At 40.4% G+C, this 13,854-nt stretch overlaps 1 protein-coding gene and 1 non-coding gene across 2 annotated transcripts; both read right to left on the bottom strand.

The window, feature by feature from the left end:
• Positions 1-2,871: 2,871 nt before the first annotated feature.
• Positions 2,872-10,435, bottom strand: LOC119899334. The gene is made up of 5 exons (XM_038713865.1): positions 10,300-10,435; positions 8,838-9,500; positions 7,659-7,745; positions 5,010-5,201; positions 2,872-4,688 (listed from the first exon to the last, which is right to left on the bottom strand). The coding sequence occupies exons 1-5, from the start codon at positions 10,370-10,372 to the stop codon at positions 4,501-4,503; spliced, it is 1,203 nt and encodes a 400-aa protein (XP_038569793.1). The 5' UTR covers positions 10,373-10,435; the 3' UTR covers positions 2,872-4,500.
• A 3,309-nt stretch (positions 10,436-13,744) lies between these two features.
• trnar-ccg lies at positions 13,745-13,817 on the bottom strand. Its single transcript has one exon. It is a non-coding gene; the product is annotated as a tRNA-Arg (tRNA).
• Positions 13,818-13,854: the final 37 nt, after the last annotated feature.

Raw genomic sequence — 13,854 nt, 5'->3', positions numbered from 1 at the left:
GTTTTCAAAAGCGTTGTGTTTTCTTTGTCACTGCTCATTACAGCAGTTTATCTAACCTCATCACACAGGGCTACATAAGGTTATTACTGTGCATTGTTTTATTTGTCACAAAGTGCTTCACAATAAAAATATGCATTCGCATGAATAATTGTCTCCATTTCAATGGGCCTGTGTCTCGCAGTGTTCCTCCGCTGGATAAAACAGGAGTGAAACACTTGACATGTTGATAAAGTCAGTGCCCGGTCTGATACCTACATTTCATACGGAAGATTTAAAGCAGAGGAAAGAATTGAAACTTTCCATTAGGGAAAAGGCTGGGTATGGCAGAAATAACATCTGTTTTTGTCAGTGTTGAAGATTATCTGCCATCCATATTTTATAAATGTATGTAGTTACAGGAATTAGCTACATTATGCGACTTAAATGAGATGTATGATGATCTGCATAGCAGTGATAGGAGATACCTAACCTAGCCTAGGGGTTAAGATCCTAACCATGAACTGCTGTATACCCGATTCAAGTCCTGCTGAGGACTTTTGTTGCATTTTTTGTCTCTGATTTCCTATCAACCCTACTACTGTCTTTAATATATTACAAAAACATCACCTGAATACTTCATAAAATCACTTTCCCAGGGGAAGCATATTCAAGGCAAACCTTAGGGAACACCACTATACAGGCTAAATGGCTTATTGATAACTTCTCCTTTTAAGTAACATTTTTAGATTTGGCAAATACGTCAGTTTTAATATTTTTATTTTTTTAGACATGCTAGTGGCATACCTCTATGGATGGCAATGCCGGTTAGTCGGCCCACCACTTTGGTCTGAGGCTGAAATATCTCAACAGCTATTGGATGGATTGACATCCAATTTTGTACAAACATTCATAGTACCCAGAGGCTACATCCTAATGACTTTAGATTCTAGCATCACCATGACATTCACATTAGTAGTTTTAAGTGAAATGTCTCAAATTTTGTTGGATAGATTGCAATTAAACATGCTACACACATTCAAGCCCCTGTCAGGGGGAACTGTAATCACTTTTGTCATCCTCTGGCTTTTGGCCCTAATCAGGCCAATATTCCAGTTTGTCCAATAGGCCTACTTTGGTTTATGACCAAATACCTGCAAAGCTAATGACATTTCCATCAGCCTCAGCTGTTCTTTGTGTTATGAGCTAATCAGCAAATGATGGTATGCAAAAAAGCTAAACTATGATTGTGCACAATACTTTCTAAAAGGGTAACTTCCTAGACCTTATTTTCCCATTTTTTTGTGTCTATATGACTAATTGAGACTCCATGTTAACAGGACATGAAACAGGGCTGCAAGAGCAACATAATCCTTGCGGGCAATTGTGTCCCATCAAAGTATGTCCACTAAAGTGCTTGTTTTTGCCACTGACAGGCTCAGATAGTTATTACAAGTCTCTGACAACATTGTGGAAAGGATCCCTACAGACCTTTTTTAAAGAGCAAGATCCTTTTTGTTTAACCAGAATCAGTCGCTTTCACCCCAAGCCACCAGACTCATTTTACCTCCAAGATAACGGGAGTTGCTGGTTTGTCGGTTATTTTGTGTTATTATGTGACTTAAACTCAAACAAAATGCTCTCAGACAATCTAAAATATAATTGAACCTCAAACCTGAATGTTTAACCAATTAAAAGTGAGTTCTGTCTTGCTCAGGAGAATATAAGTGTGCAGAATTATTTGGCAGCTAAATTACCAAAATACTGTAAGTAACAACACAAAATGACAAATAAATAAAATGTTTGGCCTTTAAAAAATAAGGATTCAAGCTGTGGAGTACTTGGATGCATGTGATGGATCATTGTCCTGCATAAAGGTCATGGCCTTCTTAAAAACCTAGGGCTTTTTCCTGTACTACTGCTTGATCAAAGTAACTATTAATTCAGAATAGTTACTTGCCTAATAATTGTGAATACAGTGTATGCATAATTACTTATTCTTGAGGCTCCATTTTGCAGACAGGCCCTGAGTTAAAATATATCCTATTTAGGACCTTTAATGGGTAAATCCGGCTATAAATGGCAAGTTCAACCCTCAGCTTAACTTTATCAGTTATCTGGACCTTTAAGGGAAATGTGTGCTTGTACTTGTGAGCGCTAAAGATCCAGGTCATGAACCCATTGAAACCCATAAAAACTCTTCCTGTGATCAAATTATCAACATGACACATAAAAGCCACCTCCGAGGTTGACCTTTCACTCTCCTCCCACACCTCCCTCTCTTAACTCCCCACACAAACCACTAAAAGAATCCAGAGGTTCGCACGGACGCTGCAAATGTTGCCTGCAGATGACCACAAGCCTCACGTGGTTTCAATCCACCACCTCTTTTCTCTCACTCCCCCCTTGTGGCTTGGGGGCTATCACACAGGAAGCAACTTAGGGAGATACTCCCACCTCCCCCACTCTTCTATTCCCTCTTTCTCTCCCTCCTCCTGCTTTACATCCTCTGCAAAGAGGAATGTCCTCCTGCTGCGATAGTAGCCAAGATGTGGAGCAGGCTCCTGTTTCCTGCCCGCCTGCATCTGTTCCCTCCAGCGCTGATCCCAGATAGAGGCTTCCTCGAGCCTGGGAACTGACTGGCCCAGCTGACAAACGGACAGAGGGGGAGAAAAGAGGCTTAGCTCTGCCTGCCTCAACATCCAAGTTCCCAAGTCGGTCTATCTTACCGCACGCCAGACAGAGACCATGGTTGTTAAACTCTAATTAGAGTGCCTTACTTTGGGTGCTCCTTCTCATGCAATCACTAGAAACGTTTTTCAGTCAGTGGGCAGATGGATGTGATGGCGTGAGTGGAGGGTTGGTTTAAAGACAAATAAATTCCTCACAGGGTCGTTGAGTACAAAACCAATACACATTTTTATTGGGTTCATATATAGTAAAGCAAATGTAAGCGTTCAGTGCAAATCTTTAAATCTTTACCCTTTCATACGAAGCGTGAGCTCAGGGTCGTACTACAATCAAGCCAGGGATTTCTGATAAAATAAGAAGCAATCCCTTTAGAAACATAGACCCAACACCCCCTCTCCTGCTTCAATCCCCTCCCTGTGTCATTTTACATAACCTTCCCTATTTCTCTGATCCTGCCTAAATACTTCAAATACCCCTATTTGAGCTTTGCCTGTCCCGGAGGAGTGTGTTTGTGTGTAAGCAAGAGAACAAGAGCCATCCCAAAGAGGAGCTGTGACGGAGGCACGTTTCCAAGTCATGTGTCCAGGTGCGGAGAGGATCAGATTCCCGCGATTAGATTTATGGCTTAGTCCCTACAACAACGGCCCCCCCTCCTCATTCTGCAAGGCCCCTTTTGATGTCCCAGTCTACTCGGGCAGATATTTCACCATGGACACATAATTAAAGTTAGGAAAATATGCCGCTCTCATGACAAGCAAAGGTCCTGTGCTCTCCCTCTTCCTCCGCTGGGGGTTTGCTGTTGCTTTTTGAGGCTCTTCATTCCCTCCCTTTGGTCCTTGTAATAATAATAGTGCATTTCCTGCTTACCAATAACAACCACAGTAATAGCATGCACGGGGTTGGGTGTTACAAAACAATACTATTCAGTGCAATACAACATGTTGCATTCATACCAATTTAGAAGCATCATAGATTAATCAAAGGAATCAACATGGTTAAAATTTTGGATTTGTAAGATGAGATCCAAGGGTCCTACATTTCCAAAAATGTTGGCTACTAAGTAGCTGGCATTATTTTGAACACAGTTTCTCCTCGATATCTCGCAAAAGTGTTGTTTTGGATCTGGAATTTGATTGTTAAATATGAGAGCATGCTTTGGAATTTACTCTTGCTACTACTCAACTGCATCAGCTGTAAAAACAACCTTAAACCAATTATTTGTATGCATTTTCATATGGAGTATAGTGGGAATAAAGACGGCAGATCTGACAATGTTTCTTTCTCAGCACAAATATCGGCTTGTTAAACACAAGAAGAAATATACCCATGTGAATGCTGATGCAAGATGATAAAACACATCCATTCTATAAACTAATGTCATGCTAAATGGAAAGCAGTTTGCTTCAGGTAAGCCAAATTTCCCTTTAAATGTGAGCCAATTGTACAAATTTTCAATTTAGGGACTTCATGAACCAGCCATGAATGAGGAGTTTGAGTGGAGCTGCTATTTTGAGAAAATCATTGTGGGCCGAGGGGATGCCCTTGTTTCATGCCCCAAATATTACAAATTGTTCATGGAAAATCCATTTAATTGATGCTGCTTGTGTTTTCTATCAAAGAGACCACAAGTCAGGACATCAGGAACTTTACACATGAGTAAAAAAGACGAACCAGGATTATGATACATCACAGCAGTCCATACCAAAAATAAATCCATGCCTTCCGCACAATGTCTTCTGTCTTGCACAATACTGAGGGGTTAGTTATGATCAGTTCAGGTAAGCTGCAGTGTCTCTTCCCCTGCAGCAGGGGGACGATAGTCCTATCTTTGATTCACCTACACCTGGAGCGGGTGGCCTCCAGAGCTTTCTGGTGCCTCCTTTTGTTGAACCTCTTGACGTAGTTGTTGCTTCGCAGGAGGCCGTCTCCGGGCTTCAGTTTACCCCCCAGGAGATTTAGGAGGTCACTGGGAAGATGGCGCCTCCGGTGATAGATCTGGCCCATTATAATGTATCTGGTCCCTTGGGAACACATAAGGTGCACAATTGAGCAATTTTCGTGTACTTTTGTTGATCTCAGGAAAACAAAATTCCTACATCCCACACAAGAATATAGTCTGTGATATAGACTTAATTTATGATTCTTAACACCTAAAATCAAAGAATAAGTTTTCTGTTTATAATTTAATAAACCACTCAACAATTACCAGTAAAGTGACATAGGCATCGTTAATAGATAAACTTTCACGGTCACATTAGTTTTAGTCTTTTTCTACACTAAACAAATGTTAGCCTCCAGATCTTTTGTTTGAGGAGGCTTTTGAGTGACCCTACTACACTTACCGAGCTTGATGTCAGGGCAGGGCTTGCTGCACTTGTAGGTGTCCAGGACCAGAAGGCGAACTTTGAAGAAAAAGCTGTCTGGTGTCACATAGAGACGACTCATCTTGTAGAAGCCGTCACTGCTCACCATCAGTGTAATGAGACGGATTCCTTTACGCAACACATCGATGTCGTGAACTACCCCGTTGACAGCTGTTTAAGGGATGTGAAAAACATCATGTGTCAAACTGTTGGAAATTCATACCATTGTGACTCTGGATTTAAAGGTATAATGTGTTTGTTTTATTAAAGGAATGGTTCAACATTTTGGGAAATATGCTTTTTTGCCCAGAGTGAGATGAGAAGATTGATACCACTCTCTCCAGGAAATATGAAGCTACTGGTACTTGTGCCATTTACCTCGGAGGTCGGAGCTGGGAATGATGTCACATCAGAGTTGACAGCGCCAGTCATTGTTTACAACCAGCCAGGCTAGCCATTGTTACGCTGGTTGATAAAAAAAGCGCTGTGCAGTATTTACTCATACTAAACACAGTAGCAATACGTCCACAGACAGCTGTTGGACAGCACTTTGTGTACGAAAATTTATATGAGACACAAGTACACAGAAGTGCTAATAAAAAGTATAAACTACAGCTTTCGCTAACTGTTGATACTCAGAGCAGCCATCTTGGATCACGAAGTTGGGGTTCCTTTGAACTTCCCAACTTCCAATGTCAAATGGATTGCACCATACAGCCAGAAACCAGTTAGCTCAGCTTAGCTTTGTTTAGCCCAACAACAAAAAAAGGAGAAACCGCTAGCCTGGCTCTATGCAAAAGTAATAAAATCCACCTACCAGCATTTCCAAAGCTCAGTAATTAACATATTACATTGTGTTTGTTTAACTTGTACAAAAACCAAAGTGCAAAAACTTATTCAACATTATTTGTAGCTATTCAACAAACAGGATGTAACATGTTAATTAGTGAGCTTCGCATACGCTGATATTGTATTTTAATATTTGATATTATTATGATAGTGTATTTTGATAGCTGTTTCAGTAATTCAACTTAAAAGCTGAAACTAATATATTATATAGACTCATTACATGCAAATGGAGATATTTCAAGCCTTTGACATAATTTTGATGATTATTGCGTACAGCTTATGAAAACCCCAAATTCAAAATCTCAGAAAATTAGAATATTACATGAAATCAATAAAAAAAATAATAATAATAAAAAAAAGGGGGATTTTAAATACAGAAATGTCAGCCCTCTGAAAAGTATAATCATGCATATGTAATCAGTACTTGGTTTGGGCCCCTTTTGCATGAATTACTGCCTCAATGCGGCGTGGTATGGATGCTATCAGCCTGTGGCACTGCTGAGGTGTTATGGAAGACCAGGATGCTTCAATAGCGGCCTTCAACTCTTCTGCATTGTTCGGTCTCATGTCTTTCATCTTTCTCTTGGCAATGCCCCATAGATTCTCTATGGGGTTCAGGTCAGGCGAGTTTGCAGGCCGATCAACCACAGTCCTGCTGGAAGATGAAGTCAGCATCTCCATAAAGCTCGTCTGCTGAAGGAAGCATAAAGTGCTCTAAAATGTCCTGGTAGACGGCTGCGCTGACTCTGGACTTAATAAAGCACAGTGGATGGCTCCCCAAACCAACACAGACTGTGGAAACTTCACACTGGACTTCAAGCATCTTGGATTGTGTGCCTCTCCATTCTTCCTCCAGACTCTGGGACCTTGGTTTCCAAATGAGATGCAAAATTTGCTCTCATCAGAAAAGAGGACGTTGGACCACTGAGAAACTTTTTTTCTTTAGCCCAGGTAAGACGCTTCTGACGTTGTTTGTTGTTCAGGAGCGGCTTGACAAGAGGAATACGACATTTGAAGCCCATGTCCAGGACCCGTCTGTGTGTGGTGGCTCTTGATGCAGTAACTCCAGCCTCAGTCCACTCCTTGTGAAGCTCCCCCACACATTTGAATGGCCTTTTCCTGACAATCCTCTCCAGGCTACGGTCATCCCTGCTGCTTGTGCACCTTTTTATTCCACACTTTTCCCTTCCACTTAACTTTCTATTAATGTGCCTTGATACAGCACTTTGAGAACATCCAACTTCTTTTGCAATTACCTTTTGAGGCTTTTCCTCCTTGTGGAGGTCAGCAGTCTTCGCCATGATTGTGAATTCCACTGAACCAGACTGAGAGACCAATTACAGGCTCAGGAACCCTTTGCAGGTGTTTTGAATTAATTAGCTGATTAGAGTGTGACACTTTGAGCCTACAATACTGAACCTGAAGATTTTGAATTTGGGGTTTTGATAAACTGTAAGCCATAATCATCGAAATTATATCAAAAAAAGGCTTGAAATATCTCACTTTGCATGTAATGAGTCTATATAATATATTAGTTTGACCTTTTAAGTTGAATTACTGAAATAAATGAACTTTTTCACAATATTCAAATTTTCTGAGATGCACCTGTAGTAAATAAATATCTACATACACACAGGCATGTGTTCAGAATGTTCTGCAGTGTTACTTATTTGATCAAACTGACCTATGAGGACTAATCAGTACCATAAAAATGACTGAAAAGGATTTTATTGGTCTACCTTTGACAAACTCTCTCTTTGTCCCTCACTGGGTACATACCAAACTCACTGTAGCAGTAATACTCTCTCTCCTCCTTCTCCTTCCTGCACTCGCTCATGCAAAAGGCATCATGTGTGAAGTCGGACTCTGAGGAGAGGAAGACAAGCAGAGAACAGGATGGAGGGATGAGAAGAAGAGAGAGTGACTGTCTGCCGTGGCCCCGTGCAGGAGCCAGACTCTCTTTCCAGTGTCATTAGAAAAGGGACAAGGTTGTCATTACAAAACCCAGGCGTCGCATTCCTCTGCACTGGAGGAGGCCCTATATGTGATGGGATCACATCCGTGTTACATTTTCCATCTTAATTACAATGTCAAAACCGTCTCTTTTACTCTGCATCAGTTTCATTGCAACCTCTCGCTCCTAAAAGACTGCACACAAAGGGAAACACTGACAGCCAGATTTGAGGGAGGTGGTTGTAATTAGTGGCTAGGGGTGTTCACTAACCATCATTGTCATTATCGCTTTATGTGTGAACTCTGTGACCTTTGTGTTTTAGTGTATGCTATTACTGTATGTGTAGGGCTTATTTCATTATAACAAATGTATATTTTTTATCAGTAATTAATGGGGTATTTTCTTAGCCATTATTAGACAGGAGACAGTGGCGAGTGACAGGAAATGCGGAAAGATATAGATGAGGGATGTCATGCAACAAAGGTCACTCGCCAGACTAAAGTTCAGGGAAGCTGGCAGTGAGTGGTCAGCATGTTTAACCCATAGGCCACCAGGATGCATTAACAAATTTGTCTTTTCTTTTTGGTTTCTTCAAAGGAATTTTGGTAATTTTGTAGTTTTGTGGTCATCCTGTTTGGCGCTTTTTGTGATCAAATGTTTTAGGATAAGCCTGGGCTGTTTTAACTTTGCAGGAGACACATTTTTAAAAAAAAAAGGTGAAATCTACGTGCAGCCTTTTTTCATTCAGTGACTGAGACAAACATGTCGTGTTTGGTTTGAGTCATTTGTCATTCTAATTGTGTTATCAAGTTTTAAAGTGTGTGCACAGAGAATTACTGGTAATAAATAGGCTACTTTCCCCAGATGGCTAAACTCTTACATCATTTCAATCCTTTGAAGTATGTAATCCCAAAGGAGAGTTTAAGAAATTATACAGATGAAGGTCAGTAAAGTTAAATTCAAAGATCCTGTGTTATCCTAATCTACAACAAATCCTCCCATACCTCGCCTCAGGATGTCGAACTGGTAAAGCAGGCTGGAGGAGCGCCGGTTGAAGACGACAGGCGGGCGGCTGTTGTTCCGAGTTGCAGCACCGATGCCTGACTGATAGAGACTGGACTTCCCCGGCCGGTTCTCCTCCGGGTCCAGCCGTCGGCTGGGGGGCTCTCTGCGTGGGGAAGGGGCCGGTTGGTGCGGCTGAGTCTGAGTCTGTGTGTGCGGTGGGCCCCTGGGTCTGGAGTTGGGGTGTGCGTCTGGTTCACTCTGCTGAGGAGGACTGATGTTGGACTGGGTGTCCTGGTTGGTCTTCTGCACGGTGCGGTTTGTGGCAGCAGCTGTAGCTCCTGTCAGGGGAGTTTTGGGAAGCAGACCGGCGACTTCTCCTCTGGTTTTCTCGCTGTTGTGCTCCACCAGACGGTCGTTCTTGGGGCCCTTTTTGCTCTTGTTGTGGGGGCTGTGGAGGTGAGGAATAGGGGCCAGGTCACTGTGCTTTGGCCAGACTGCAGAGGGTAGAGGATGGAGGGTGAATTTGGAGTCGCCGGTCTTGCTGCTCTTCTCTAGAAGCTCGTTGATGGGCAGGGAGGGCTCTTTAACCACCAGCCGGCTCTGGTTGCTCGGAGTCGGATCCACAAAGCTGGTCTGACCCTTTTCTATCAGGGTGTACAACTCTGGGTTGACACAAACAAAAAGTTGTGGTCCAGTTAGAAATTCTCTCCAATTTGGTACTACTGGAATATCGAAGCCCCTCGACCCCTACAGTAAGCTACAATGGGTTCATTTGATTAACATCATAACTGTGGATGTTCCTTGAAACAATTTCAAAGTTAAGGATCTTTCTTTGGGCTTTCTTAATTAATAAAGTATGACAAATGTTTGTGTTAGTAGTGTGTCAGTACTTCAGCTGGAGATTTATCAGTAACTTTCATCTTGAGAACTTGTCCCTTTACTTTACAGCATGACACTCACTGACCTGAGCATGTGTGGGCTGGAAATGTCTAACTTAATAAGAATCTACAGCTGAATTATTAGTTTTTAAAATGAACCAAAGTCATAAAAGTCCCCAATCCATCAAAGTTATAAAATTATGTCAACTATTACTGACTGGGTGTTGTATCTAAATCATATTAGATAATTGTTTTGGGATGTAATACTTCCCCATGGGAATTATGCAGACACTGGATTAATTAATGTTTTAGTAGTTTTTTTAAATATATTTTGACAAATAACAGAATAACACTGATGTAATGATTATTGTAATGGTGAGATCCAAAGCAACATGTCTTCCAGTGTAAAACAGCAAATAACAAACCACAACAGAGCGTACTGTTGCTACAGTACATGTGTTACAATTAATGAGCATGTAGATGTAAGAAAAAGAGTTGTTCACATAAAACACATACAAATGCAGAACTCTACAAATCCTTACTGTTCTGAGTGATAAAAAAAAAAGAAAATGTTTACACTCACCATTGACAGCATGCTCCTCTGACTTATAAAGAGGAATCCCCAGAAACAAGAGAAACAGAATAATCCCTGTCATCCTGGATGTTCAGTGTGGACACACGTTAAGGTCTGCTACAGAGCCGGGGGTTCCTGGGATTTTTATAAGGGCTGCTCAGGAATGAGATGGGACGGGGTAGAAAAAGGAGATGGTGGGACGTCCCTAACACAGAAACGAACACTTTGACACTCCTTTCATTCATTAATGGATTCTAAAAAAGCTGCCGTTGTTGTTTACAATGTGAATGGGAGAAATGTTTCTCTGTGTAGATATTCTCTGTTGTTTAACAAGTAGGATTTTATGTAAAGATTCTGGTAGCCTATCTGGTTCAAAATCTTCTGTATTGATTATTCACTTGATTGCTTTTTTGGGGGAATTTGAGATGTTGTAGAACAATATAAAATACAGTCTACCTCTACACTGTACTTCAGAGAATCAAGACAAGGTAATACACAATGTGAACCATTGGTGTTTAGCTTTTGCTTCTTTACTTAAGATTCCATTAAAATCTTTTTTTTTTTCTTTTTAGAAAAATGAACTGAAACACTGACAGGAGATCTTGGGTAGATGATAATGACAATAAATATGAAGATTAAATGTAACTCACACTCAAAATCTGTATAAACTAAACACAAATCAGGATTGAATTTAAACATTGTTACTAAGCTTGTTCACTAGATATTCAGTCATTGCTGATTCATACAAGGGTAAGTGCATATTTTTATGGATGGGAAAGCAACACTGAATGGAAATGTTGTTGAATCTTCCAGCCCAGAAAGAACAAATTAACACTTAGGCTACTAAGTGTTAATTTGTTCCAAAATTTAAACCATCGACTGCACTGATAATAAATAAAGCACAAAGCAAAAAAGCAACTTCTCCACCAACATGAGCCTGCTTTGATATTAGGTGGAGGTTTAACTGAATGTGTTTCTAGTCATGGGTCTTCACTGTCCTCTCGTGGTCACCACGAGGAACTGCAGCACACAACATTACATTTGTCCTTTGATGCTGAGACTTTCGGTGTATACTTTCACAATGTAGCCACCAAACTGAAGCAGCCTTACAAATTAACATGAAGTGACTGTCAGCTGTTCTCTAGTGGTCATGGTCATATGCGTCAAAGCAGATATTATAACATGGGTATAACTTCCGGCAAATATTTTCAAAATAAGTGACCAAACTGAAGAAATCTGAAACAAGCATTCGTGATAACGAACTGCCTGTGCTGTAAACTAGTGGTCACACGAGGCAAGCATCTTCCACTTCCTTCAATATATCCGCTATGATATTTTGGACTGATCTGGAAAATACTCTGACACATTAGCACTGTTAAAGAGCAAACCTTGTTTTTTGAGCACAACATAACAGATGTTAATTTGTAATTTAGTTTTTTATATGATGGAAATATCAGGTTTTGTGTAATATATTAGAATAGTAACATTAGAAATATAATATCCACAAAGCAAAATGTCTCAATCATTTTTTTCATAGAGTATTTCATTGTTACAGCAAAATTTTGTGTAAAATGAAAAAAAAAAGTAAAAAAAAGTATTTATAACATTTTAGTTGACCACAAGATTGTGGTTTAAGACCCCTCACAAAGTAAATAGTTAACTTTAGTCATGTCTTCAGTTTTTACTCTTTATCTTCTTTCGACTGTTGAAGAATTCACATTCTCATTTAGTCTGTAAATTCGTTGCATGTTGTACATTTCTGTAATTAAAAGAAAAAGTTTCATCCCACTTGCACCAAGGCAGACATGGCACCCGAAGTATTTCTATATTATCATTTTCTATTGACGCTTGATTTGCTGCAGTTCTTCACTGTGGCCACTGGAGGACAGGCAAGACTCTTGATTTTCAATAAACTCAGGTCAATTAGTTAAGTACAGGAGCATCAAGGCAGGCTCATGTTATTAACAAATCTACAGTCTGTTACATGTACAAGAAGAGGTCACCTGACTGATGTGGTAGCTTCTCCACTACAATGATTACATGTTTAGGCTACAGTATAAATAACGCTATCATGTACTGATGCTGGGTGGAGATGATGGATGACCTGAGTGTATTTAATGGTGTGTGTCTTCACTGTAAGTAAGAAACTGTAGCACAATGATACATTTGACCTTCAAACCTTCAAAACACAGTAAACAAGCAATCTGAAAGGACATATGGCATATTTAATGTGCTGCGGTTCCTCACTCTGACCACTGGAGGGCAATGAAGACACATTATTCTAAATACTCTCAGGTCTGTCACCTAATCTCTGTAAACAGATATCTGCATAAAAAGGCAGAATATGTTGGCAAGGACAACATTTTGGTATCGGAAGCGTTCTGGTTAACGTTTGTTGTATTGATTTATCTGCAGCGTCATCAGACAATAGCTTCCGAGGTTGCTAATCGGACTATAAACAATGACTGGCACATGAAAGAGAAAGCACTGAATCATTGGCCTTCGAGGCTGACTATCACATCAATCTATCATCAAGACAATCTCATGTTATTTGTACTGTAAATATTGAAGAGTCCTTAGGGGACATGCAAGTTGAGGGTCACGTGACAGATGTAGTAGCTCAGCTAGCTAATGTTAGTAAGTTTCTCCACTGTCACTGTGTTTTTACAGTATAAATAATGCTAGCCTGCCATTACGCTGGGTGGAGGTAACGGTTAATCTGAGTTTATTTAATCATAGGTCTTCACTGCCCTCTAGTGGTCACTGCAGCATATCGGTAATTACGTCAAGCCGAAATCACTGCAAAAATTATGGCATACTCGCACTTACTGTCAAACTACATTGCTTCCCATTTTTAGCAGTGCATCTTGCGCCACAGCAGAGATCTCTCATTACTTTCTTGAGAGAATACTGGACACATGCAAAAGCATGCAAGGCATACAATCACAGATCACAGGCCATCATGTGCTCACATGTTGCTATCATCTACAGGACTGGAGAGCTGAGGTCTCCCAGCATGAGGCAGCACCTGTGCTTATTTATTTGAAATGCATTGTCTGACATTTTAGTCTTATTTTTCCATTTTCAACATTTCTGTTTTTTTAAACAGTTTTATTGCTTAACATGCTGAACAATGCCTTCCACAGGAATGGCAATTCTAGCCACAGTATAATTCAAATTTAACTTTTGTGGCTGCTCTTATATGCAGAATAAGGGATTTAACACCAGAGTTAAACTGTTGGCAGGGTTCCTCTATACATCATTTGTTATTTTATTTGACCTATGTTGGTATTGATAGTGGAAGTTCAGATCATAATTAATGAACCCATACTGATCGGTTTGAGCCTGCCTATTAACAGGATTTACGTATAGACAATGTAAGAATTCCTATTTTTAATCGCCAAATCACAGTGAGAGGAGACTCATTTTTAATCCCTGAAAAGGAAGCTAAATGCGACCCAGATGGGACTCGAACCCACAATCCCCAGCTCCGGAGGCTGATGCCTTATCCATTAGGCCACTGGGTCATTACGTAGTTCGATATAAAAAACTATATTTATCACA

Source organism: Micropterus salmoides, unplaced genomic scaffold (assembly GCF_014851395.1).
Source record: "Micropterus salmoides isolate LMB-PRFRI ecotype aquatic unplaced genomic scaffold, ASM1485139v1 Ms_hic_scaffold_12, whole genome shotgun sequence".
NCBI classification, from domain to species: domain Eukaryota; kingdom Metazoa; phylum Chordata; class Actinopteri; order Centrarchiformes; family Centrarchidae; genus Micropterus; species Micropterus salmoides.
The sequence above is the reverse complement of the archived record's forward strand: the minus strand, read 5'-3'. Positions and strand labels throughout refer to the sequence as shown.

Coding starts and splice junctions, on each gene's coding strand:
- LOC119899334 (XM_038713865.1), bottom strand. CDS start 10,372: ATGACAGGGATTATTCTGTTTCTCTTGTTTCTGGGGATTCCTCTTTAT. Junction 5,202..7,658: donor TTACTGCTACAGTGAGTTTG/GTATGTACCCAG, acceptor TCCCTTAAACAG/CTGTCAACGGGGTAGTTCAC. Junction 4,689..5,009: donor CTGCCCTGACATCAAGCTCG/GTAAGTGTAGTA, acceptor TGTGTTCCCAAG/GGACCAGATACATTATAATG.